Below are 24,141 nucleotides of genomic sequence, written 5' to 3'. Positions count from 1 at the left end.
AGGGATGGTTAGTTTAGGAGGTTATGTTTTGGTTTTCCAGGCTGTAGATTATGAGGCTTTCACATGCTGTGAAGATATCATTTGTCAACTTTGGTCCAGGATGGTGTGGGTGTCAAGGATGACTTCCAGGCATGAGCTCTGGATGGATGATGAGGCTTTTACTGTGATGGGAAGAGGGGAAGGTTTTGGGGTAGGAGGGTGGTAGTGAATATGAGTTTAATTTTGTACATGTTGAAATGGAGAGGGCAGGCTAGCAACTGAATGGAGATGTCTGGCCGTGTCTGGATCTTGATAGAAATACCAAGGCTAAAGTTAAAGATTTTCAGAGAGGTACCTGTAGGTACAGTTATGCACAGTGGTGTAATATAAGGGGTTCTTGTAGTAGAGAATGAGCGTGACCTCACTTTTTTTCACTCAAAGTTATTAACAGCTAACAAATACGAAATTTGCTAAAAAAAAAAAAAAAACTGGGTAAAAGTGGGATAGAGTTGATTGACAGCTTCCTTCACAATTCTTCCAAATTGGGATCATAATTATGCCAAAGCATATAAACACACAGCATTTCTTCATTAGCTGCCTATAGATCAATTCCTTGAAGAATTAGACTCTGTAATTTACCAGAGAGAGACATCGTTTTGATTGATTGCTTCCTCTTTTGTTCATTTTTTTGATCTTATGGATACGAACCTTAGTGTTATCAATACAGATGGGCATGGAGATGTGCTGGTTAGTGTTGTTAGCTTGACAGAACCTCCAGCAACCTGGGAAGAAGTAGCGTCATTCGAGGAGCTGCCAACATTAGATTGACCTTTGGTCATGCCTGTGAAAGGCTGTCTTGACTGTAGACTGATGTGGAAAAGCTTGACCCACTGTAGGCAGCACCACTGTGGGCAACACCATTCCTAGGTGATGAGTTGGGGCTGTTTAAGAAGGCAACTTAAGTATGAGCCAGAGAACAAGCTAGTAATCTGTCTTCGTCCATGGTCTCTGCTGGAGTGCCTGGCTTGGGTTTCTTTAATGATAGACTGTGGCCAGGAAATGTAAAGTGAAATAATTCCTTCCTTCCCTTAAATTGCTCTTAAAACAGCAAAAAAAAAAAAAAAAAAAAAAAAAAAAAAAAAAAAAAAAAAAAAAGCAAACTAGAACAGAAAGTATATCTTAACTAGAGTGATTTTGATTATTATGGGTATGAACTCAGAGATAATATGGCTAGTACTGATTCAAATCTGAAGACAACTTCTCCATTTTGAGATTATTTTTATTTTCCTGGAAAATATTCTGAGTGCTGTCCTCTGGACACTGGAGCAATGGCAGTTATGCCTTAGGTACAGCTCTCTTTTTTACAGAGATCCTCAGTAACTTATCTACAGTTCCCTGTCCTTTCATTGGAGCCATTTTTTACCAAAGCCCCAAACATACAACAAGATAGTGAAAAAGAAACTTCATTGGGCACTTCAAGGATATAAGATGTTGTGACAACACCCAGTGCTCACGACTTTCCTCAAGAAGTATCAAATATGGAAAAAATAACTTTTTTGTTGCATTTCTTAAAGGTTGTCTTTTACATTAAAATCAGCACCAGTTTAATTGGGTTTGTGGGTTGTAGAATACAACCCTTTTTTGGTAGGAATTAAGGCGAATGTGTGGGGCGGCATTTCCCGAAATAGGAGTTAAGGGACAATATCATGTCCTAGTTATTTGATCTATTTAAATGATCCAAAGAGAGAAATCAGTAACAACGAAAAAAGACCACTGGGTGGCTTGTCCTTTGTATGCAAACAGCCTAGCAAACAGAGAATTTGTTGAGAAGCATGTTCTAAAGTTTTCCTGGGACGTCATTGTGTGTTTCAGGTAACCTGAAGCACTGTTTGTATTCTAAGAGTGAGAAGATGCTGGGAGCCAGGGATCTAGGGGCCAGAGTCATCATTCAGTCCTTCCCAGAGGAGCCCAGCATGGTCAAACTGAAGGGAGTGGAGTTTCGAGACCTGGGACAGGCCTTCAATAAGCATGCAAGCTCACTCACCCTGGTGGGAACGATGAGAGGTGAGGACCATGTTTTGACCTTCCCAGTTTTCTTCTTCTGTGTTGATGATACCGTATGATTGTGCTATGTGGGACTGAGGAATTAAGAGATGGATAAATGTTTACAGGTTAGGTGGATGCTTTTCAAACCTTAATACCAAAGTAAATCCCACATGGGACTCATTTAAGTCAGTTGCAGTCACTCAGAAGAGCATCTTGGACATGCGATTACTTACCAGGCATTTGGCGGCACAGTGTGTTCTGATGGGTTGATGTTCTAATAGAGTTTCTGGTTTCAGAGAAAACCCACATCAGATAGTGTTTCTGAAAGAAGCAATTATTGATGGGTTAATTCACTGGTGTTATTATTTTTTCATGAGAAACTAGAGATTTTGCTTTATAACCAACATACAGCTTTGAGTAAATGAAACTTTTGCAGTAGTGTCAAGCAGATCAAATACACTTTACTATTAAATGAAGACTCATTGTACTAGATATAAATATTAATGAAAAAAAAAGCAGCCCTCCTCCATTATGCAACGAGAAAAGATTCTCTGGTTTTGTTTTCAAGGGAATAAATACATAGAAGAGAAGTTTGTCATTAGAGCTTTTGACCTGGGTCACCACACTCTGAGAATACTGTCCCAAAAATGTCACTCTAAGAAACACTCATTTTAGGTTTATTGTAGTTCTCTTAGCTTTACAAACATGCAACTTAACAGATACATTATGGTTTTAAGATTAATTTCTTATAATTTTACAAGGTACATAAGTATGTCAAGGGATTGTGCATATAGATCTTGAATGGTTTAGCATATGCAAGGCTGCATACACACAAGCGCACATACCATTGAATATGCTTGTTTGAATTGTTTACTAGAGTGAACTTGGCATTATACGGATCTGTAGTTACTATATTACTTTTTAACTACCAAATTGGTTAAATAGTCTAAAAAGCTTTCTTTGACCAATAGCAAGATAGTTTTGGAATAATTATTTTTAAAAATAAATATGAAGGTTTAAATCTACTCAGCAGTATATTGAGCATATGCTGAACATTCAAAAGTTAAAAGGAATACAAATAAAAATATATGACACAGAAAGTTATTTTTGGGTCTCCTTAAAAAATTCCAAGAGTATTTTACTATTCCTTATTTTTTGAGAAATACTTAAAGTTTCTAACCATTAATTTTTTCTTGAGAAGAAAAATTATGTACAATTTAAACTGATATTTCAAAAGCAAATAAGTTATCTTTATGTATTGATTATCTAAAGATAAATGATTTATCTTTATTTATTTTAACTATGATTTTCTATTTTACTCATACGTGATTTAAGACCTTATTATTCCGGTGATTTATCTTAGAAAGATATTGTGCCAATTACATAGTTCTCATATGATAAAAGTCATAACAGGATTATAAAGTTAACTAATATATCCTAACTGACATAGATTATTTCTATTTTTATTCAGATTTGTCAATTGGACAAACTAATCAGTTTTGTGATGGCATATCATTCATGCATATAATATACTTTGATAATCTTCCATCCTCTGTTATCATATTCTATCATCCTGTCCTTCTACTCTACCTCCAAGCCCTCTTTCTATTTTCATGCATTATCTTGACACAGACTATTTTTGAAATAATCTATCATGTACATTATTATGAACTTAAAAGAAGAAACACTGTCCATAGTAAAAATAGATTTATCTTTAAAGAATCTTATGCTAATAATGGTAACATTAAAGTTTTGTTTGTTTATAGAGAAAAACAAACAAGATTGTAAACTCAATTCAGAATGTAGTTCTTAGAAATGCCCTATTTCTATGCATACAGCAGAACATAACTTGTTATAATTTTCAACATTACAAGTAAAAATGAAGTCCTGTTTTATCTTCATATATATGCATAAATGTGTATGGATGCATATATATGTATATATATTCTTCTGTAGAAGTGTAGAGAGAGCAAGAAATAGACCATCCACCCCCAGTTAATAGCAACATTCATTGGAGAACAGCAGAGTGATAAAGACAGTGAGTGCTGTACAAACAAATCCACAGGTCAATCCAATGGAGGCAACGTTTCATTTAAGGCTTCTTTTTTTTTCCAGGTGTGTCACAACCACCAAGATTAGTCATGACATCAGCCAGTGAGGGTCTTGGCCCATGATGGCCTGATATTCTTAATCCAAATTATTGTCAAAGCCCAAAATTGACCTGAGAACCACCAAGTTTATGAGAATCCAGGGGAAATTGCTTCAACTGTGCAGAAATGAATTGGCATTTAAGAAAGTAATCCCTCTGACTCAATATCTCATCTCTGTATCTACCCCAAATAATGATAGATGTCCTGGGTGCATCAACAAACAAATGTTTGCTATCAGCTACATTTATGCAGCACAGGGTAGCGTTTCTGTCAGTCACAGTCCCTCCCACTCAGGGTGGTACTGTGCCTGGGCTGGTGGGCATGGGCTGTATAAAAAAAGCTAAATGAGCATGAGCCAGTAGGAGAGTGAGAAAGAAAACAGTATACCTCAGTGTTTTCTGCTTCAGGTTGCTGCCTTGCATTGCTCAGTGATAGACTGTAAACTGTAAGATGGAATAAACCCTCTCCTGCCCAATTTTCTTGTGGTCATAGTATTTTCCACAGCAACAGAAACTAAACTACAAGAGCTGAAAGTTATAAACATTAGTTTATAGCCCAAGAAATAGTGGCCATAACTTCACGTCTAAGTGTAGTTTTTAATAGATCCAGGCTAAATCCTATCAGACCTTGACACTTCTGCTGTACCATATTATGACAAAGGACGCTGAGGAGGTAGAATTCTTGACGGCCATGTGGCTTTGTGGCTGAGCCATACTCTTCTTAGATGCGGAACACTTTGTAGCATTTGTGTCTTGAACTTCAACCAGTTTAATCTTCAAGATCTAGTGGCCTTGCTTGCCTTATTTCTTTGCTTTCTTCACATGACAAAGTTTCATTTTTGTGTGGAAAATATATTTTTTCAGGTATATCTTGTTTGGCTATGGTCAACCAAATCAGGGGAGACTCCGAGGTATGAGTAAAATTTTCACCTTACTGTTTCCTATTCAGGTTCCTATCTCCAGAAGTGTTCAGTGTGGGCCTCCTTCAGCAGGGGCCTCAGCATGCACAGGACCTGGGGCCTGACGGTGGACAGTAATATATTCTATAAGATTGTAGGTCATGCCCTGCTGGTGGGTAAGTAAATTCGCTTGGTTAATGTATACATTCTTGAGTAGGTTGGGCAGTGTTTCAGAAGGCATTCCTCCCAATTGTTGAATTTCACACTTAACAACATTATCTTTTTTCTGAGCATTACCTAGGAAGACTCAGCTTAAAATCCCCAATTTAAATTTATTCACCATGGTGTGACTTATTAAACTGTATCTACAAGAAATGAATCATTTAAAAGTTGAGTTCAGTTTGATAAATGTCAAGTGGGAGGTTTTAAAAATTTACTGCCATATAATTTTCCATCATTCTTAGTCTGTGCACAGTCTCAGATGCTCAGACTTGGATGATGTTGGCTAAAGATTTAAAAATTGAATTTGCATATAGGTGCTTTTGCAGTAGGCTGAGGCTGGGGTTTCAGAACTGGCCGACTACTCATTAATTTCTACTTTTGTCCCTTTAAGTTCATTACCAAACATCAAAATTATTCTTAGGTAATTAGAAGTCTCAGTTGGCATCACATTGCTCCTAGAAAGCAATCCAAAAGTTTTAGCTGGGTTAAAGATTGCCCTGTCAGTGATTTTTCATCCCCATTGATTTCTGTGAACTCTATCTTTTTTGTTTTTACTTCTGTACTGCCATGATATAGGAGCTACTTTATTTCATTCTTTTCAAAGATAATACCTTTTTCTGCTATATGGCTTTTGCACAAGATTTTTTTCTCTTTGTTCAATGATAGGTACTCTCTTGGAACCTTCTTTCCCCCTTACACTGCCAGGTTATCACTTCTCAACTTAAAATTAAATGTCACATTTCTGACCATCAGATTCATCTTGCTTTACCACCAGATTTTGTGAGATGCTGTCTACTTAGCTTTCATATTGATAGTTCATTGTAGGCCAGTTAACTGAAAGAAATAATTTAATATGCATTCTCTGGTCATGTCAAAGAAAAGCACACCAGATATTTTTGCTGAAATTAAGAACATAACTGTGATTGTTAGTGTTTTATTTTTAAATGAGTTCTGTGATGTAATTCAGGTGGGTAGCGGGAACTTATGTTTCATTTAAGGTTATTATTTTTTGAGATAAAAGGCTGAAAAGGTTCTAATCCAAAAAGAAATGTTGTTTAGTGAGGGAATATGGATCTTATGAATTTACTTAAAAACAAACTCCAGCTTGAAGGTAAAGAGCAGATGCATGAGATAGTCAGATATACAAAAATCTTTTGACTAGAGAGGGGTGGCCACAGGAAAGTCAAGCCAACAGATACAGTCTTGTCTCTGTTCTTTCTTTTGCCTATAAAAGTGAGTCTATGACTGAAAGCAGAGATTTAGGATGACATATTAACAATATGATCTTAGCAATAAATGATACTGAATAGGCAATTAAAAAACTGTAGAAGGAATTCATCCTTTGTTATTGTGGATTATTTGTTCTTGACATCCTTTGCATTGTAATTGAAAGAATTAAAACATTTAATTCACTATAAAGTTCTAAATCATGTCTAAAAACCTCACAAGCTCTTTTTTAAATTAATTAATTAATTAATAAATTCACTTTACATCCTGCTTATAGCCCCCTTTTTCTCTTCTCTTCCTCCAGCCTCCCTCCTCTCTTATGCCTCAGAAAAGGGGAGGCCCCACCCACCCACATAAAAGTCACAAGCTCAGATTCATTTAATGATACAGGAATCTCAGATAAAGTAAAGGCCTAGCAATAAGGGGTTCTGTGGTACTGTCCTTACACAATGGATCCCACTTAAATAAAAAATGCCTTTTTTGTGTCATGTGGTTGGAACATTCTCGGCTCTTCTAATCCCATGCTCATTGAGCCTGATCCTGTCCAGCGTATTTCTTCAGAGCATATCTGCTCTTCTAGAAAAAGTGGTCAGGGAAATGCAAATCAAAACAACCCTGAGATTTCACCTTACACCCATGAGAATGGCCAAGATCAAAAACTCAAGTGACAACACATGCTGGAGAGGTTGTGGAGAAAGGGGAACCCTTCTCCACTGCTGGTGGAAATGTAAACTTGTACAACCACTCTGGAAATCAATCTGGCGCTTTCTCAGACAACTAGGAATAGTGCTTCCTCAAGATCCAGCCATACCACTACTGGGCATATATCCAAAAGAGGCTCAAGTACACAAAAAGGACATTTGCTCAACCATGTTTGTAGCAGCTTTATTTATAATAGCCAGAAGCTGGAAACAACCCAGATGCCCCTCAACTGAAGAATGGATGCAGAAATTGTGGTACATCCACATAATGGAATATTACTCAGCAATGAAAAATAAGGAAATCATGAAATTTGCAGGTAAATGGTGGGATCTGGAAAGGATCATCCTGAGTGAGTTGTCCCAGAAGCAAAAAGACACACATGGTATATACTCACTCATATAGACATACAACATAGGACAAACCCACTAAAACCTGTGCATCTAAAGAAACTAAGCAAGAGAGAGGACCCTAACAAAAATGTCCAATCCCCATCCGGAAAGGCAAAGAAGATGGACATCAGAAGAAGAAGAAAACAGGAAACAACCTAGGAACCTACCACAGAGGGCCTCTGAAAGCCTCTGCCCTACAGACTATCAAACAGATGCTGAGCCTGATGGGCAACTGTTGGGCAGAGTGAATGGAATTTTATGTAAGAACTGGGAAATAGTAAGAGCTGGAGAGGACAGGGTCTCCACAAGGAGAGCAACAGAACAAGAAAATTTGAACACAGGGAACTTCCCAGAGACTCATACTCCAACCAAGGACTATTCATGGAGATAACCCAGAACCCCTGCACAGATATAGCCCAGGGCAGTTCAGAGTGCAATTGGGTTACATAGTAATGTGAAGAGGGACTGCCTCTGACATAATCTGATTGGCCTGCTCTTTGATCACCTCCCCCTGGGGGGGAGCAGCCTTACCAGGCCACAGTAGAGCACAATGCAGCCACTTTTGATGTGAACTGATAGACTAAGATCAGAAAGGAGAGGAGAACCTCCCCTATCAGTGGACTTGGGGAGTGGCATGCAAGCAGAGGGAGGAGGGAGGGTGGGATTGGGAGGGGAGGAGGGAGGGGCTTATGGGGGGATACAGAATGAATAAAGTGTAATTGATGAAAAATTAAAAAAAAACAAAAAGAAAAAGTGGTCCATACAATTCGAAAACCAGGCTGGGCTGGACTCAAGCAGTGTGGGTTCTCCTTAATAAATTTTTCATTAAATTTTTTCTTTGACAATTTTATGCATGTATTTAATAGATTGTGTTTGTTTCTACCACCATCTACTGCTCTCCCCTCCCTCCCCTCCAAGTCTGTTTTTCATATTCATGTCTGTGTGTGTGTGTGTGTGTGTGTGTGTGTGTGTGTGTATGTATCACCACGTTTAACCAAGGCCATCTTTGTAGTTTGGGCAGTGGAGACACTCACTTACACTCCATCTAAAAAAATTAAAATAGAAAGTATATTCCCATGATTATTTTTCTGTAAAGTAAACTTCAGATCCACGAGATGCTAAGACTTATAGCCCATATGCTATATGCTATCTTTTTCTCTGTCACATAGATAAAAATAAAATAAAAATTATGCAAACAAAAAATAAAGTTTTATTTCTTCTTTCTTTCCTGAGTGATGTCAAATATGCAAAAGTAATATAATCCTCTGTTCCCAGGAGCCTACATGGACAGGAGCTTTAGAACTAGTGATGCTATTATTGGAAGAAAAACTGGTAAATATGTAAATTTATTTTGAATTCATTGTAGTTCATTTATGATTATAATAATTTATAGACAGATATCATGACATACTGTTAATTGTTGTAAATAATTGAGCATACTAAATTTTTTTAAGTATATATATATAAATATTTTATTAATTCTTTGAGAATTACATACAACATATTTTGAAACATATTCATGCCCCAATTCTTGCTCTCTACCATCCTATTCTTTCCCACTCAACTTTGAGAAGACTTCTGTGTTTTTCTTCTTTCTTCATCAAACCTAATTCTATTACTTTGCTAAACTTACATATTATTAAAATGACTTCTGATGCCTTATTGCTGTACTAACCGATCAGAACGTCTCTCAACCCTCATCAAACATACATTTTTTTCTGAGAGGGTTCCTCTGTGTTTCTTGGTGGTCCTGGACTCTCTATGTAGACAAGGCTAGCCCTGACCTCACAGAGATTCCTCTGTCTCTGTCTCCCTGAGGGCTAGGATTACAGGTGTGTGCCACTGCACCTGATAAGATATATAATTTTTTAAAATTTATTTTTAGTTGTATGAATATATATGCATCTGTGTGTGGGTTTATACACACGAGTGTAGGTGCCTGAGGAGTCCAGAAGAGGGAGGTAGAGTGCTCCTGACACTGGAATTATGGGAGAGTGTGACCTGCAATATGAGTACTGAGAACTGAACTTTGCCTTTTTAGTATGTTCTTTTAGCCATTGAGCCATCTCCAGCACCATCTTTATAATGCATGATATGTAATTGTATGTATATACATATATATGAACTATAGTCTACATTAACAGAGTCAATAAGTATTGAGCTATATAAATTTTAATTGTGAATCTAGTATGCTTATTTTATTTATTTTTTCAAATTAGATTGGTGGGAATCACAGGGAATTACAATAAGAAACAATGTGATTATCAGCGTTTCTGGGGCTGAGGGACTGTCCAGTCCTGAAATTTTGGCACCAGCTGGCATCTACAGTTTCAGTCCCACCAATGTGATAGAGGTAAGAGTGTTGGTTACACCAAGAGACTGTAAGCTGATAGTGTATAAAAATCTCTTCCAACAGTTCATAGGAGTATCAGATATTTGATTTTAATTGTTCACTTGAATTAGTACCAAATTTGTTTATGATTTTGTGTTAGGTGGGCAATGTAACAATTGATCTCAGGATTCCTATAAAATCTATTAAGTATGATCTCTGTAGGAAGCTTAATGAGTTGTATATTGATAACTTTCTGGTAATACAAACTGAAGTACCTTGTTTTGGATCTCTTGGTTGTGATGCAAATTACTTATTAAATCACCCTTAGCCTATCATATTCATCTGCTATATTATTTTAACCAAAAGAAGGTTTTACATTGAATCAGGTAGTATATGAGACATTAGGTTTAGGGAGCATGGTGTTAATCATTATTCCACTATTTAATGCCAGTAAATGTGGTGAAGTTTTAGCCAGTCGGTGGAAAACTTTTTTTTTTTTTTTTTATCATTAATCACAGATTTAGGAATGAGAAGTTCTACTACAATGGCAAAAGGCCATTTTATTTCTCTCATTAGTTATTTTATCCCTTGATATACCTCCAGCAGGGGCTAAGGGTCTCTGTTTCCCAGGATGTTGCTCTGAGCATCATTTCCACAGCCCCATAGCCCCACAGCCCCACAGATCCTTTCTCTGCCACTATCAAGACATTTATGCCCAGTTTCTGAGGAGCACACAGGAAAAGCTGCTCTTAATTACCTTCAGTTGAATAATCCCTAATAAAAGTTGTGGTTCTCTGCTCAACACGCCTTATACCCTTAATTGTGTCTTTCCGAAGCACAGCACTTACACACCATTTTAGGTGCCTAATAGGGGTGGTTAATAGGCCACTGACAAAGGAGGCAGAATTTCATGGATCATCAGAAACCAAACCCTTGAGAAGTTGGGTTGAACTTTTTGGCCACTGCAGGGCTTGTTGCTCAGCTGGGAAGGCAGCTCTGGGGCCTAGAGAGTTTTGTTTTTCCAGACTCTCTTAGGTAATATAATCTCATGTGCATTGAAGCATCTACTAGACAAAAGCAATCAAAGTTTCTCGGCTCACCATTTGTGAGGCTGGAACATCCTTGCCTTCCTGAGTCGGTGCTATATTTCCTGGCCAGAAGAGAAGTTGACTCACAATATTCCAAGGGAGCCTTCCAGATGCCTTCCATTTATGTATATTTGGTTATTTTTTCCTTCCAGGAATTTTTTAAAATATTTACTTTACATCCCAATCCTATCCCCCTTCCTTTTCTGCTCCTAGCCATATTCTCCCTTCCTCTTCCTCCCTCCCCTCCCACTCCTCAGATAAGGCAAGCACCCCCTCCCAACACCAAAACCAACCCATACCAGCACATCAAGCTGCATCAGGACTGAGTGTATTTTCTTCCTCTGTCAAGGAATACATACATACATACATATATACATACATATGTAGATATATGATGTCTATATCTAGATATAGATATATGACTACACACATACACACACACACATATATATATATATGTGATACTTATATCTATATAGGTATCTGTGAATGACACACAGAGTATTTTGTAGAATGAATTCTAGGAATAAATTTTTATTTGTAATAGATGAAATTGTTCAACAGTAATATGAATATGCACACATATATAATATATGGTATAGAAAACAGTGATACAGAAAGTTCTACTACGTGGAAGAGAGTGATTCCTTGCCTGTGAGGAATAGTGGCATGGGAGGCTTAGGTCCTCAGGCATCTGTCTCTCTGTTTCTGACTTGTCGGGGATAGAGGTGCAGATGTGCACTGCTGTGCTCTGTGTGGGTGTCAGGAATCTGACCTCAGGTCCTCATCCTTACACAACACACTTTATTCACCAAGCCCTGTCCCGAACATTTAAACTTTAATTTGGAAAGAATTTCAGACTTTCAAGAAGCTCAAGAGTATTCCTCTATTGTTTTCACCCAGCTTCCTCCAATAACCTATCTCTGGTCATTGAATGATATAAAAATGGGAACATTACATTGGTGTAATAATATTGAGGAAAATTCCTCAATTAGACTTGAAGAAAGTAGTCTAATCTTTTTTTTTAACATAAATGACATGTTTTTTTCTTTTGTTATTTTTTTTAAAAATTTTATTTATTCATTTTACATCCCTGTTTCAGCCCCTCCCTCCTCTCCTCCTGGTCCCACTCTCCTTCCCTGTTTCCCCTATTCCCCTCTCCTACTCCTCAGTGAAGGGGAACTGCTGTACACCCTCCCAACCCTGCATATCAAGTTATATCAGGACTGAATGCATCTTCTCCTGTGGCCTTTCAAGGCAGCCTCTCCAGGGGAAAGTGACTGCAAAGCAGGCACCAGAGTCCATGTCAGAGAGAGCACCCATTCCTCTTACCAGGGAACCTAAATGAGGATGGAGCTGCCCATTGGCTACCTCTGTGTCAGGGGCCTAGGTCTAGTCCATGCGTGGCCCTTGTTTGGTGCTTCAGTCTTTGCAAGACCCTCTGGGCCTTAGTTAGTTGTCTCTGTTGGTCTCCTTGTAGAACTCCTGTCCCCTCTGGGTCCTTCTGTCCTTCATCCAATGACTCTTTCCAATGTTTGGTTGTGGGTCTATGCATCTGCTTCACGTAGTCTAATTTTCCAGTGTGGGCATTCAACCTAGAAAGCACACACACCACACACTCTTTCTCTACATATGAGCCTGATTTTGAAACTCTGGACCTGGTGGTTGAGGAAGATATTTTAAATCTAGGACAATAGTTTGTGGTTTTAGGTTATTCTTGACTTGTTCTAACCCAGAGTCTTCTTGAACCAAATTCTTAGGCACAGTGTACAGAATTCATCTTCCCTTCCAGTTGAACAGCTGCAGAGCTTCTTATTCACCTTCAACTCTGCACAATACAAAGGCATTTCCTAGATTCTTTTTGGCTTTCATATTTGCAGTTGGTCTGCTGTCTCCCTCTAGGGTAGCAGCCAAGTCAAATAAAGTTCAGTTCCTTTGAAAATGAAAGTCCACACTGTGCTTTCACCAGTGAGAACTTTCGTAGTATCTTGGTGGAGTCTACAGGGGCATAGCCATCTTTGTACACTCATTTGTGCAACATTGACCTGGTGGCAGGCTCGCCACGCATTGCGTAGTTTCTGCAGTCTGGACTACTTTTGTCTTCTCTCAACATCAGTCATGGCATCAGTCATCATTCTTCAGTTCCTTTTATCTCACATAATAAGCATGAGCCCACTCTTCTCAAGCACTCGTGTTGGAGAGATTATATCCAGGCAACAGGAGACAGTTCACTCTCAGTGCTCCAGAGTTCCCTGGATTTACATAGGTGTTGGAGACTTCCTGTGAACAGTCTGATTTAGGAAAGTCCCTGGAAAAAGGAGCCTGTTGGTGACATCCTTTTGATTGGGAGGGAATAGTTTCTGGTTTCTTAATCAATTTTGTAAAGAATTCTGTTTGAAAGGACCCAACCTCAATTCTCGGCTCTCTGCACTCAATAGGTAATGCATATTTAAGAGCAGCATGAAGGGTTAAGTCATTGTCCCTCCCTCCTTTTTCTAGCCACTACATGTGCACACCTCAAGGACCTGGCTAACTTGGGCAGTTAATTTCTCTCTAGAATTTCTGTTGCTTGAATGTCCATAATACATTGACTTGCACAAAGAATTGATTTCCACACAAAATTCCCTGCTTGCCTTAAACCCTGCCCTGCAAGCCTCTGGCGGCTTGCATAAGTACGTGGTTTCTTCATGGATCCTTTGTAGAGTAACCAATTGGAATAGAGAGAAGGGGCTGACTAGTAATGTGAGCTGGCTGCTGATGTACTTCTTTTAGAAGAAAAGTGAATCTTACTGGCTAACAGGAGAACCAAAGATGCAATCTCCCTTCCAACCATAAATGCACATGGATACTGTTTGTGATCATTCACATGTTCCAGAAATACTAATGGTGCTGGGGTGGGTGACTCAGCAAACACTCTCATTTGTTAAACATGCATGCTTTCTGAGCACTGGTGCTGGCAGCGGTGAAGAAGGATGTAGCCTCTGGAATATCCTTCTGAAATTTTGGAACATCTGTGTTTCTCATAAAGTCTTGGTAATAGGCTGGCACGCATCGGCAATAAAACTGATGTATGTATTAAACTGAGAGGACTACTGTCAGCCTCTGCTGGGCATCGAGCTATCAGTATTTGTGTATGCATGTTTATGTGTGTGTACGTGTGTGCGTACTATATTGAATGGAGAGACTGACACCTTGCCTTAGTCCTAATCTTACAGGAAATGCTTTCAGTTTTTCATCACTTAGTATAATGTTGATGTGTGAATGCATGCATGTGTGTGTGCGTGTAAGCTAAACCTTGAAGAAGATGTCAGGCGTCTTCTTCAGTAGGTATCCAACTGATTTGTTTTAAATATTAAATTTTATTTATTGTGATTATGTGCGTGTGCGCATGTGTGAGTGCACACATGCATATGCTATAAACGCACAAGTAAAAGTCGGAAGACCAACTTGTCCTCACACTGCTAATCATACCATCTCCGTGTCCCTAGAGCTTTCGTCTTATACCCCCAGTTCTTAGGTACTTGTGGATCATGGGTTTGGGTTATAGATATGGTTTTACCTCAGGAGAAGCAGTCACCAGATGATCTGAAAGATGGACAGTCACATGGTATTTGTTGGGAAGGTTTCCTTTTATAGTCATGATTAGGCGTAATTGCTATGGTATGCCCTTGTGAACAGATATACTGAGCCCTTCTATTCACCTCCAGAGAGATAAGGCTTCCTTCTGAGGCTGAAAATTCTTAGTGCATATCCTTTTTTTTTTTAAGCACAGGACTGAAATGGCTAGGAAATGTCCTTTTGAGAACACTTGGTGCTGGATTTGATTATTTTGAAAAGACTTAAACACCTTCTATGTGAAGACTCCTAAAACATTCCTTATTATAATTAATTGCATTTTTATATTTAGGGTAAAAATATGGGATTCCATCAACACAGGATACTGGTATTATCCTCTTTGGGGTAGGCTTCCTGAGCTGTGGACTTGGCTTAGATAGTTTCATGTCCCCTTTATGTAGCAGGCTTATGAATACCAAAGGTGCTTTCCTTTGCCCTGTGAATTGTGATAAAAACTGTTTCCAGATATTTCCATATCTTTCCCAGGAAGCAAAATTATCTTTGGTCTAGATTCTCTAGACTGTGATTCTGTAAGATCATTGATGTCTTGAAGAAGGCTCTGAGTTCTTGAAGTCCTGTGGCCTCTTGAATAGTAATTCAACGTCATACACCACAATATCTAGATATTTTAAGTGTCATTTCCTGAGTGCTGTGTGGTAAGAGAAATGTAAATAGAAGGGTAAATGACCTCGAAAAGCAGAACTATTTGGAATCCCAAACAATGAAACTTAGTAGAGAACAGACCAACAGGTCCACTTGGGAAGAAAACATTCTGTAACTTAGTATAACCAGGAAAAGACTATTTGCAAACACTCAAGGTAAAGAGCCTTTGGGGCCCACAGTAAATGCCAAGCCAAAGTAAAGTAAACAGCATGATGATGGTGTCAGCAAGTGCCAGCTCCCTGACCAGGTCCTGTGAGTCAACCTTTCAGACTCAGGGAAGTATGGCCCTGACTCATACTTCAGCAGACTGAACACCTCTGAGGAAGCAGAATTCCTTCACCCTCATTGTTGTAAAAGCTTGCCTCACATTTCCTCCACGTACTTTGCATGTGTGTTCTGTGGACCACGAGGTACACCTTTAAGTAGGATTTTTACGTTCCACCTCTTGCAGAAAATGCTGCTACTTGTCAGCTGTCACTGTGTCACCCAGGTTTAAGGCCTGAGAAGTGTCTGAGCTGGTCAGCCTGTTGGCTCTCCTACTCTCACACACCACAGGGAGGGGGGTGAACAGCAAACCCCGGAACTCAGGCCCTCTCTATTCTGCTGCCCACGTGAGGTGCAAGGCCCTGAGTGTTGTAGCTGGTGAGGGACATGGCCAGTTCTTCCACTCTCATGACCCCGGAGCCAACTCTCACACCTACCATAGATGGCAGGGGACAAAGGAGAGAAGAAAGGCCTCTCTCTCTCATCAGTGCCATTGCCCAGCAGAAAAGATGCAAGGCCAGCTCTCCTGTGCCTGCTCATACACTTGGGGCCAGTTCACCTCAACTCTCACATCCAGGGCTGGCTTTACTGTGCAGGTGAGGTGCAGGGCCAGATCTCCCGAGTGCCACAACAGGTAAGGGGTAGGGACAGCTGTCTCCCTTCATGTCCTCAGTGCCAGCTCTCACATTTGTCCAGGTGAGGGGTGGGGCCAGTTCTGCACAGATGTCAATGTGTCCCTGTGCAGCAGACCAGACCAGGGACGTCCATCCGGCCCTTGGTAGTAACAAACCCCAGCTGCTGCAGGGCCATGGGCCCGGATGTGGTGCTTGGTGGCAGCATAGACCAGGACCCACCATGGTCCCAGGTGGTATCACTGGCTATGCACATCAGGCTATTCTTCACTACCCTTGAGTCTTCAGTTCTGCCTCTCTTCATTGTGCCTACATCCTTCTGTTTCTATTTTTCTTCCATTTATCTACCACTTGCTTGATCCTCTACGTGGCCCCAGGGTCTCTGAGTGTCTCGGGTCATCTCAGGAGCGGTCTTAGTAGTGCTATGCCTGGATTATACATTATGGCACTGGGCAGGGGTCATTTCAGACATGGTCTGGCTCTCTTCCCCCCAAGGCCTGCGTGGTGCTAGACTAGAAGTAAACTCAGGCTAGCACCCTGTTTGGGTCCCATGACACCAACCCGTTATCTTAGCTCACTTTTCCACAGACCCACTTTAGTGGCACCATGCAAAGGTTGTCTGTCTCAGGCTTATGGCTTCCCTGGGCCCTGGGTCCCTGGAGGGTTTCTTCTATTCTCCTGATTGCTCCCTTCCCGAGAGCCTGTCTGGACCTGTGTGGCTGCATACTGGTGGTCATCCCAGGCTCATTTTTTTTTCTTTCATGGAATTTAATCTGTTAATCATTCACATGTTTACACATCAGAACACTGAGCACACAGATAGCCTCTCTCCTCTCTGCCACCTCCTGATACATGTGTGATCCGGCAGCCACACCTGCAACACCTCTAGGGGCAGAAGGAAACCATTGTTTTTAACGGTCTCAGTGTGCGTTACATGGCAGTGAAAATCTTGTAGATACTTCATAGAATTTTTAAAGATAGCCTCATCATAATTCTGTTTGATCTGAATTGAATTTCCCATTCAACTGGAATAGCAACCCTTGGAGGAGCTAGATTTCATAAAAACACATAAAAATATTAAATTATTTAGTTAGTGTACCCCATAAAGAAATATTGAAGTAATTTGGTCATCTGAGCAGAACAAGTGTATTGAAGAGATTTAGCTTGTACTTGAACTCAGCCAGCATGTATCAGAACTAAGGGAGAAGATTGCAACCTGGGATGTCCACCTTGGAAAGCCACTGTGTCTCCTAGGGTGTACCAATAAGGGCTTTCTAGATGACTCTAACCTCAAAGAAGGTGTCACAGGTAACCTTCTGTCTTAGGGTTCTATGATAAAACACCATGACCAAAAGGAACATGGGGATAAAAAGATTTAGTTCTAGGGCATACTTCATCCCTGGGGAAACTCAGGGCAGGAGCGTAAGTAAGCAGGGTAGGAACCTGCAGGCAGCAACTGAAGCAGAGGCCATGAAGAACAACGCTTACTGATTTGCTCCTCATAGCTTGCTTAGATGCTTTCTTCAGCCATTTAGGACCATTTTCCAGGGATGGTACCATCTGTGGACTGCACCAGCGCACATCAGGCACTAAGAAAACGCACTAGTGACTTGCTCATAGATCTTATGGGGGCGTTTTCTCAACTGAGAGTCCCTCTTCCAAAACAACTCTCATTTGTCGACACAAAACTAACCAGAACACCTTCTCCCCACGGAAGCTTCAAGAAGGATTTAAAATTACAGAGTAACCAAGTTGTCAGGCACTTGGCAAGTGGGGTTGGGGGCTTGGCAAGTGGTGGGATCTGGGACAATTTAGTGCACCATACCTGAAAAGCATCAAATGAGAAAGTAGAAAGTAACCAATAAAATTATTTTTTTTTTAATTTGGCAGCAACCTTAGCATGTGTGAAATAAGCATTTTTCAAACCCCTCTTAATTTCTGTAGGGCAACAGAGTGTGTGCAGCTGGCTATGGCTATGTTTTTCACCTTGTGACCCGCCAAACATCACAAGCTCCGCTCCTGTCATTCAGTTGGAACGCTGCTCATTCCTGTATAAGGTAATTCTGGGAAAATTCATCTACACTTTAGTGCACCGCTTTTGATTTAGTGATTGTGGTCCTCATGCACAAAGGGTGCCTCATTCTTGGAATTTCTGAGTTCTGGCACTGCTGCAATGTGTTGTATGGCCATGTCATTGGGGTGTTCTTGACATGGATTGTTTTATATACCTAACATATAAACCTTGATAAGCTTGGAGATAAGCATCTACTCATGAAGTCAACTCTTCAGTTTGTACCAACAGTTGTCACCTCAAAATTTTTCTAGTTGTTCTGTTAATTAATTCACTAATTATTATAAAAACATATGCAATAATTAGGCACCCAACATAATATTGCTGATTATAGATATTATGCTATACAGTGTATTTCTAGGACCTATTCACCCTACATAGTTGAAACTCTATTGTTTTGTACTTATTTGGACCAGTTACCCCACCTCAGTCCAGACCCCACAACCACTATTTTACTCTCTGCCCCTCAAATTTAGATCCATTAGATTTCTGGTATAGGTAAATTTTTTTTCTGGCTTTGGTTAATATCACTCAGTACACTATCTTACGAATTTATCAACATTACCAGAGGAAGCAGGGGTTTATCATCTTCAAGGCTAAATTATATTTCATCATAAGTATATATGACATTTTCTTCACTCATTCATGTATTGATGGACACCAAAGGTACTTCTTTGTCAACCTGTTGTGAGTAACTGTGAAAAACACGTTAATCACAAGTTTTTCATGGGAGATAGAGAAGAAAGGAGTCCCTTTTGAAGCCAGCAATACAGAACATCACTTCTATAGCTCAAGAAAATTCAGTGGAAATACAAATTGAATTTCCAGAGTTTGATAGCAGCTTGCAATGCTGAGCCTTAGGAAGGCCAGTAGACATAGATCAAGAGTTGAGTTGGTCTGTCTTGGAGGAGGAACTCTTCGCTTGTGCCTTGCCTACCATCGAGAGATAAGATTCATTCTTAAGTCCTCATCATAGATTGTAAGGGCATCGGATATTAAGAGAAAATACTGGAGGAAACAGGGTGGCATAGAGAATTTAAGAAGCAAAGCAAAAACTGTTGGTTCCAGGGCCAGACAGGCCCAGACACAAATCCTAACATGCACCTATTGAGTTCCATTTTTTAAAAAATTACTAGATGCCAAAACCATACAATGGAAAAAAGATAGCATCTTCAACAAATGGTGCTGGTCTAACTGGGTGTCTACATGTAGAAAAATGAAAATAGATCCATACTTATCACCCTGCACAAAACTGAAGTCCAAGTGGATCAAAGAACTCAACATAAAACCAAACACATTAAATCGGCTAGAAAGAAAAGTGGGGAATACCCTAGAACTCATTGGTACAGGAGAAAACTTCCTGAACAGAACACCAACAGCACAGGCTCTGAGAGCAACAATCAATAAATGGGACCTCATGAAACTGAAAAGCTTCTGCAAAGCAAAGGACACCGTCATCAAAACAAAGTGACTGCCTACAGATTGGGAAAGAATCTTCACCAACCCTTTATCTGACAGAGGACTCATATCCAGTATATGTAAAGAACTAAAGAAGCTGAAAAGCAGCAAACCAAGTAATCCACTTAAAAAATGGGGAACAGAGCTAAACAGAGAATTCTTGACAGAGGAATATCGAATGGCAGAGAAGCACTTAAAGAAATGCTCAACCTCATTAGCCATTAGAGAAATGCAAATCAAAACAACCCTGAGATTTCACCTTACACCCATCAGAATGGCCAAGATCAAAAACTCAAGTGACAACACATGCTGGAGAGGTTGTGGAGAAAGGGGAACCCTTCTCCACTGCTGGTGGGAATGTAAACTTGTACAACCACTCTGGAAATCAATCTGGTGTTTTCTCAGACAACTAGGAAGAGTGCTTCCTCAAGATCTAGCCATACCACTACTGGGCATATATCCAAAAGAGGCTCAAATACACAAAAAGGACATTTGCTCAACCATGTTTGCAGCAGCTTTATTTGTAATAGCCAGAAGCTGGAAACAACCCAGATGCCCCTCAACTGAAGAATGGATGCAGAAATTGTGGTACATCTGCACAATGGAATATTACTCAGCAATGAAAAATAAGGAAATCATGAAATTTGCAGGTAAATGGTGGGACCTGGAAAAGATCATCCTGAGTGAGTTGTCCCAGAAGCAAAAAGACACACACAGTATATGCTCACTCATATAGACATACAACATAGGACAAACCCATTAAAATCTGTGCATCTAAAGAAACTAAGCAAGAGAGAGGACCCTACCTAAAATGGTCAATCCCCATCCTGAAAGGCAAAGAGGATGGACATCAGAAGAAGAAGAAAACAGCAAACAACCTAGGAACCTACCACAAAGGGCCTCTGAAAGCCTCTTCCCTGCAGACTATCAAAGCAGATGCTGAGCCTGATGGGCAACTGTTGGGCAGAGTGAATGGAATTTTATGTAAGAACTGGGAAATAGTAAGAGCTGGAGAGGACAGGGTCTCCACAAGGAGAGCAACAGAACAAGAAAATTTGAACACAGGGAACTTCCCAGAGACTCATACTCCAACCAAGGACTATTCATGGAGATAACCTAGAACCCCTACACAGATGTAGCCCATGGCAGCTCAGTCTCCAAGTGGGTTACATAGTAATGGGAAGAGGGACTGCCTCTGACATAATCTGACTGGCCTGCTCTTTGATCACCTCCCCCTGCGGGGGAGCAGCCTTATCAGGCCATAGTAGAGGACAATGCAGCCACTTTTGATGTGAACTGATGGACTAAGATCAGATAGGAGAGGAGAACCTCCCCTATCAGTGGACTTGGGGAGTGGCATGCATGCAGAAAGGAGAGGGAGGGTGGGATCGGGAGGGGAGGAGGAAGGGGCTTATGGGGGGGATGCAGAATGAATAAAGTGTAATTGATGAAAAATTAAAAAAAAAAAGAAAAGATAATTTAAGAACCTTAAATGACTTTCAAAAGTGGAGGAAAACATGGAGTTAGTCAATTTACATGGAACATGTCTCACCCCTGGGGGCAATGGTCTCCTGAACCTACTCAGACCTCGGACACCACCACTGCTAGTTCTAGAACTGATGCAGGATGTTCCAACGAGGGGGTTAAGGCTTCTCATAATATTTCCTATAAGTCCACACCTGTTTGTTTATAATCCCCATTTTTATTCATTGTTAGCCAGATAGAGCCAAGTAATTGTGGTAATGATACTTGCTTTTTTGCCCAATGCCGGAATGCTAGTGAATTTAGGTATGCCCTGGTTACTGGCATGCCTCACTGGGTGCCTGTGCCCGTTGATGCCCCTCACACTATAACTTTCTTCAGACAGAAAAGGGATCTTGGAATTACAGCCGCCATTGTTACTGCCATCTCATTGGCGGCTGTTGGAGCTACTACCACGGCATTAGCCATGAGTCATACTATGCAGACTGTTCAGACCCTAAATAATCTTTTAGCCAATGTAGCTCATGCTTTAGATGTACAAAAAGGAATTAATGCTCAACTAAAAGGAGACTTGATGGTGTTCAGAGGATTGACCTCGTGCAGGAGCAAATTGATACCCTATGGTAAATCGCTCAACTTGGCTGTCAATGGAAGTATGCTGGACTTCGCGTCACTAGCATACAATATGAGAATTTTTCCCGTGCTGCAAATCTGTCTAAACAATTGTCGAGCTATATTTTAGGTAATTGGACTGAAGAATTCGATACTATGATGGAGCAGCTGACAGTGGCCATTGTCACAGTAAATTCTACCAGAGTGGACGCAGGACTAGCCACAGGATTATCATCATGGATTGTTGGAGCCATGAATCATCTGAAGGAATGGGCGGGCATGGGAGCGTTAGCAGGCCTTCTGGTGTTGGTCTCCTTGGTTTGCCTGTGGTGTATATGCAAGATTAGAGTCTCACAACAGAGTAATGCAGCCATGATCATTCAGGCCTTTACAGCCATTGAAGCAGGACAGTCTCCCCAAGCATGGTTGGCTACCATAAAAAGCTGAAATGTTACGATCAGGATGCGAGGCTAAGCACTGCACTCAGGGTCAGCCGCTTTCGACCCAGAGAAGAGCATGTCTGATTGCATGCGGGTTGATGCCCCAGGTCCTGCCTCTGAGAAAAAGGTATCGGACGGGTCTGATGCTCTTTGGGTGGATGACACCTAAATGAACATTGGTACAAAGTCCCAATTTATTTCTAATCTCAGAGATCAGACCTCTACTCTTGCCTGATGCATCTAAAACAAAAAGGGGGAACTGTAGAGAGCTGTGTAATGCCACGCCTTAAAGATGGAGCTGGTTTCCGCCTTCCACCTTCCTGATGGTGAGTGCTCTCTGTCACAAACAACTCCATATTTGGCTAAGGCTGAGGATCTGGCTTGCTTCCACGTATGTGGACCTATCTGCATTGCCCACGAGGCATGCTGGGGTTGGCTACCCAGAGGCTATTTTAAGCTGTGGGCTGGCTTTCCCCAGGGTCAGAAGATTGTTCAAGGTTCCTGAATAAACTGCATTGAGAAGAACAAAAGAAAAAAAAAGATCAGAAAGAAGGAGAGGAGGACCTCCCCTATCAGTGGACTTTGGGAGAGGCATGCATGCAGAAACGGGGGGAGGGTGGGACCGGGGAGGGGAGGAGGGAGGGGCTTATGGGGGGATACAAAAGGAATAAAGTGTAATTAATAAAAGTTAAATAAAAAATTAAAAAAAAGAGTGGAGTTCTTATTTGTGAAGTGGCAATAAATCTGCATTAGAGATTTCTTGTGAAGGTTAGAGATATTTCAGGTGGTTCACCTAGGAACAGTAGGAACCAAGTAATGGGTATCTGCAGCACTGATGGTGATATAAAGGTATGCTGCATATAGAAATGTGTACTGACACAGTGGAAAAATAATCAGAGTGGAAGGGTCATGAATTATTGCGAAGGAGTGCTGACTGAGACTAGGATTAGCACACATGTGGTGAAAGTAGCACCCAGAAGTCCTTGCCACTGTTAGAATGTGAGAGAAGTATTCAAAGTAAGATCAAGGTTAACAGTAGAGTTTAGTTTAGTTTAGTTTAATGATAGGAGTACAAAAGGTGAGGTGACCAGAAGTGCTGAGATTTATGTTACTAAAAGGAGTGGATTTAGAAGGGCTGATAGAATATCAGGGAACATGGCTATGTGTTGAATGATTATTTGCAGGAGCATGTCACAGGCTACAGGCAGAAGGCCAAGAGATGAGCAGTGTCCACCATGGAAGGCTCCTGGGCCTTGCTTGTTTGTTTTCTCAAATTTATTATTTTTATATCTGATAAGGTATAACAATACAGGCTATAGGAGACATTCAAACAACTCAGTAGAATCCTCTTCTTGATAATCCAGCTTTAATCTGGAACATTGACCTAAGATGGCATTTCTGAAAAAAAATTGATATGGACTGAAGACATATTTGCACTTTCACACATATAGTAACACTATTTACAATAGTGAAAATGGAATCAATTTGTGATCATCACCCAGTGAGTGGGTAAAGAAAGTATCTCCCTCTCTCTCTCTAACACATACATATATACATACACACACACACACACACACACACACACACTTTTATGAATATGTTTTAGCCTTAAAAATGTGAAATACCATGGATGGAACTGGAAACTATTATATTAAGTGAAATAAATCAGACATAGACAAATACCACGTGAGCTCACTTATATGTGGGATTGAAAATGTTGGTCTTAAAGAAGTTGAGAATTGAGGTGAGTGTGGTGAGGAAAATTGGTTAGCCTAAGTCACAGTTAGGCAGTAGTAAATTCCGGCAATCTATACAGTATGTTAATCAGAGATAATAATGCTATGTATATTTAAAGAAAAACTGGATAGGTG

At 40.3% G+C, this 24,141-nt stretch overlaps 1 protein-coding gene and 1 non-coding gene across 10 annotated transcripts in view; one reads left to right on the top strand and one right to left on the bottom strand.

The window, feature by feature from the left end:
* The window catches only part of Pkhd1 (PKHD1 ciliary IPT domain containing fibrocystin/polyductin), a 453,258-nt gene that overhangs the window by 189,184 nt on the left and 239,933 nt on the right, over window positions 1-24,141 (top strand). For all 9 annotated transcript variants that reach the window (XM_060369714.1, XM_060369715.1, XM_060369713.1 and 6 more), the window contains 5 exons: window positions 1,852-2,043; window positions 5,124-5,249; window positions 8,889-8,945; window positions 9,833-9,966; window positions 18,152-18,264. In XM_060369714.1, the coding sequence (XP_060225697.1) occupies window positions 1,852-2,043; window positions 5,124-5,249; window positions 8,889-8,945; window positions 9,833-9,966; window positions 18,152-18,264 (622 nt within the window). The remainder of the gene's footprint in view (window positions 1-1,851; window positions 2,044-5,123; window positions 5,250-8,888; window positions 8,946-9,832; window positions 9,967-18,151; window positions 18,265-24,141) is intronic.
* Window positions 16,973-17,103, bottom strand: LOC132648466 (small nucleolar RNA SNORA17). The gene has a single exon (XR_009586864.1). It is a non-coding gene; the product is annotated as a small nucleolar RNA SNORA17 (small nucleolar RNA).

Source organism: Meriones unguiculatus, chromosome 16 (assembly GCF_030254825.1).
Source record: "Meriones unguiculatus strain TT.TT164.6M chromosome 16, Bangor_MerUng_6.1, whole genome shotgun sequence".
Classification (NCBI taxonomy): domain Eukaryota; kingdom Metazoa; phylum Chordata; class Mammalia; order Rodentia; family Muridae; genus Meriones; species Meriones unguiculatus.
The sequence above is the reverse complement of the archived record's forward strand: the minus strand, read 5'-3'. Positions and strand labels throughout refer to the sequence as shown.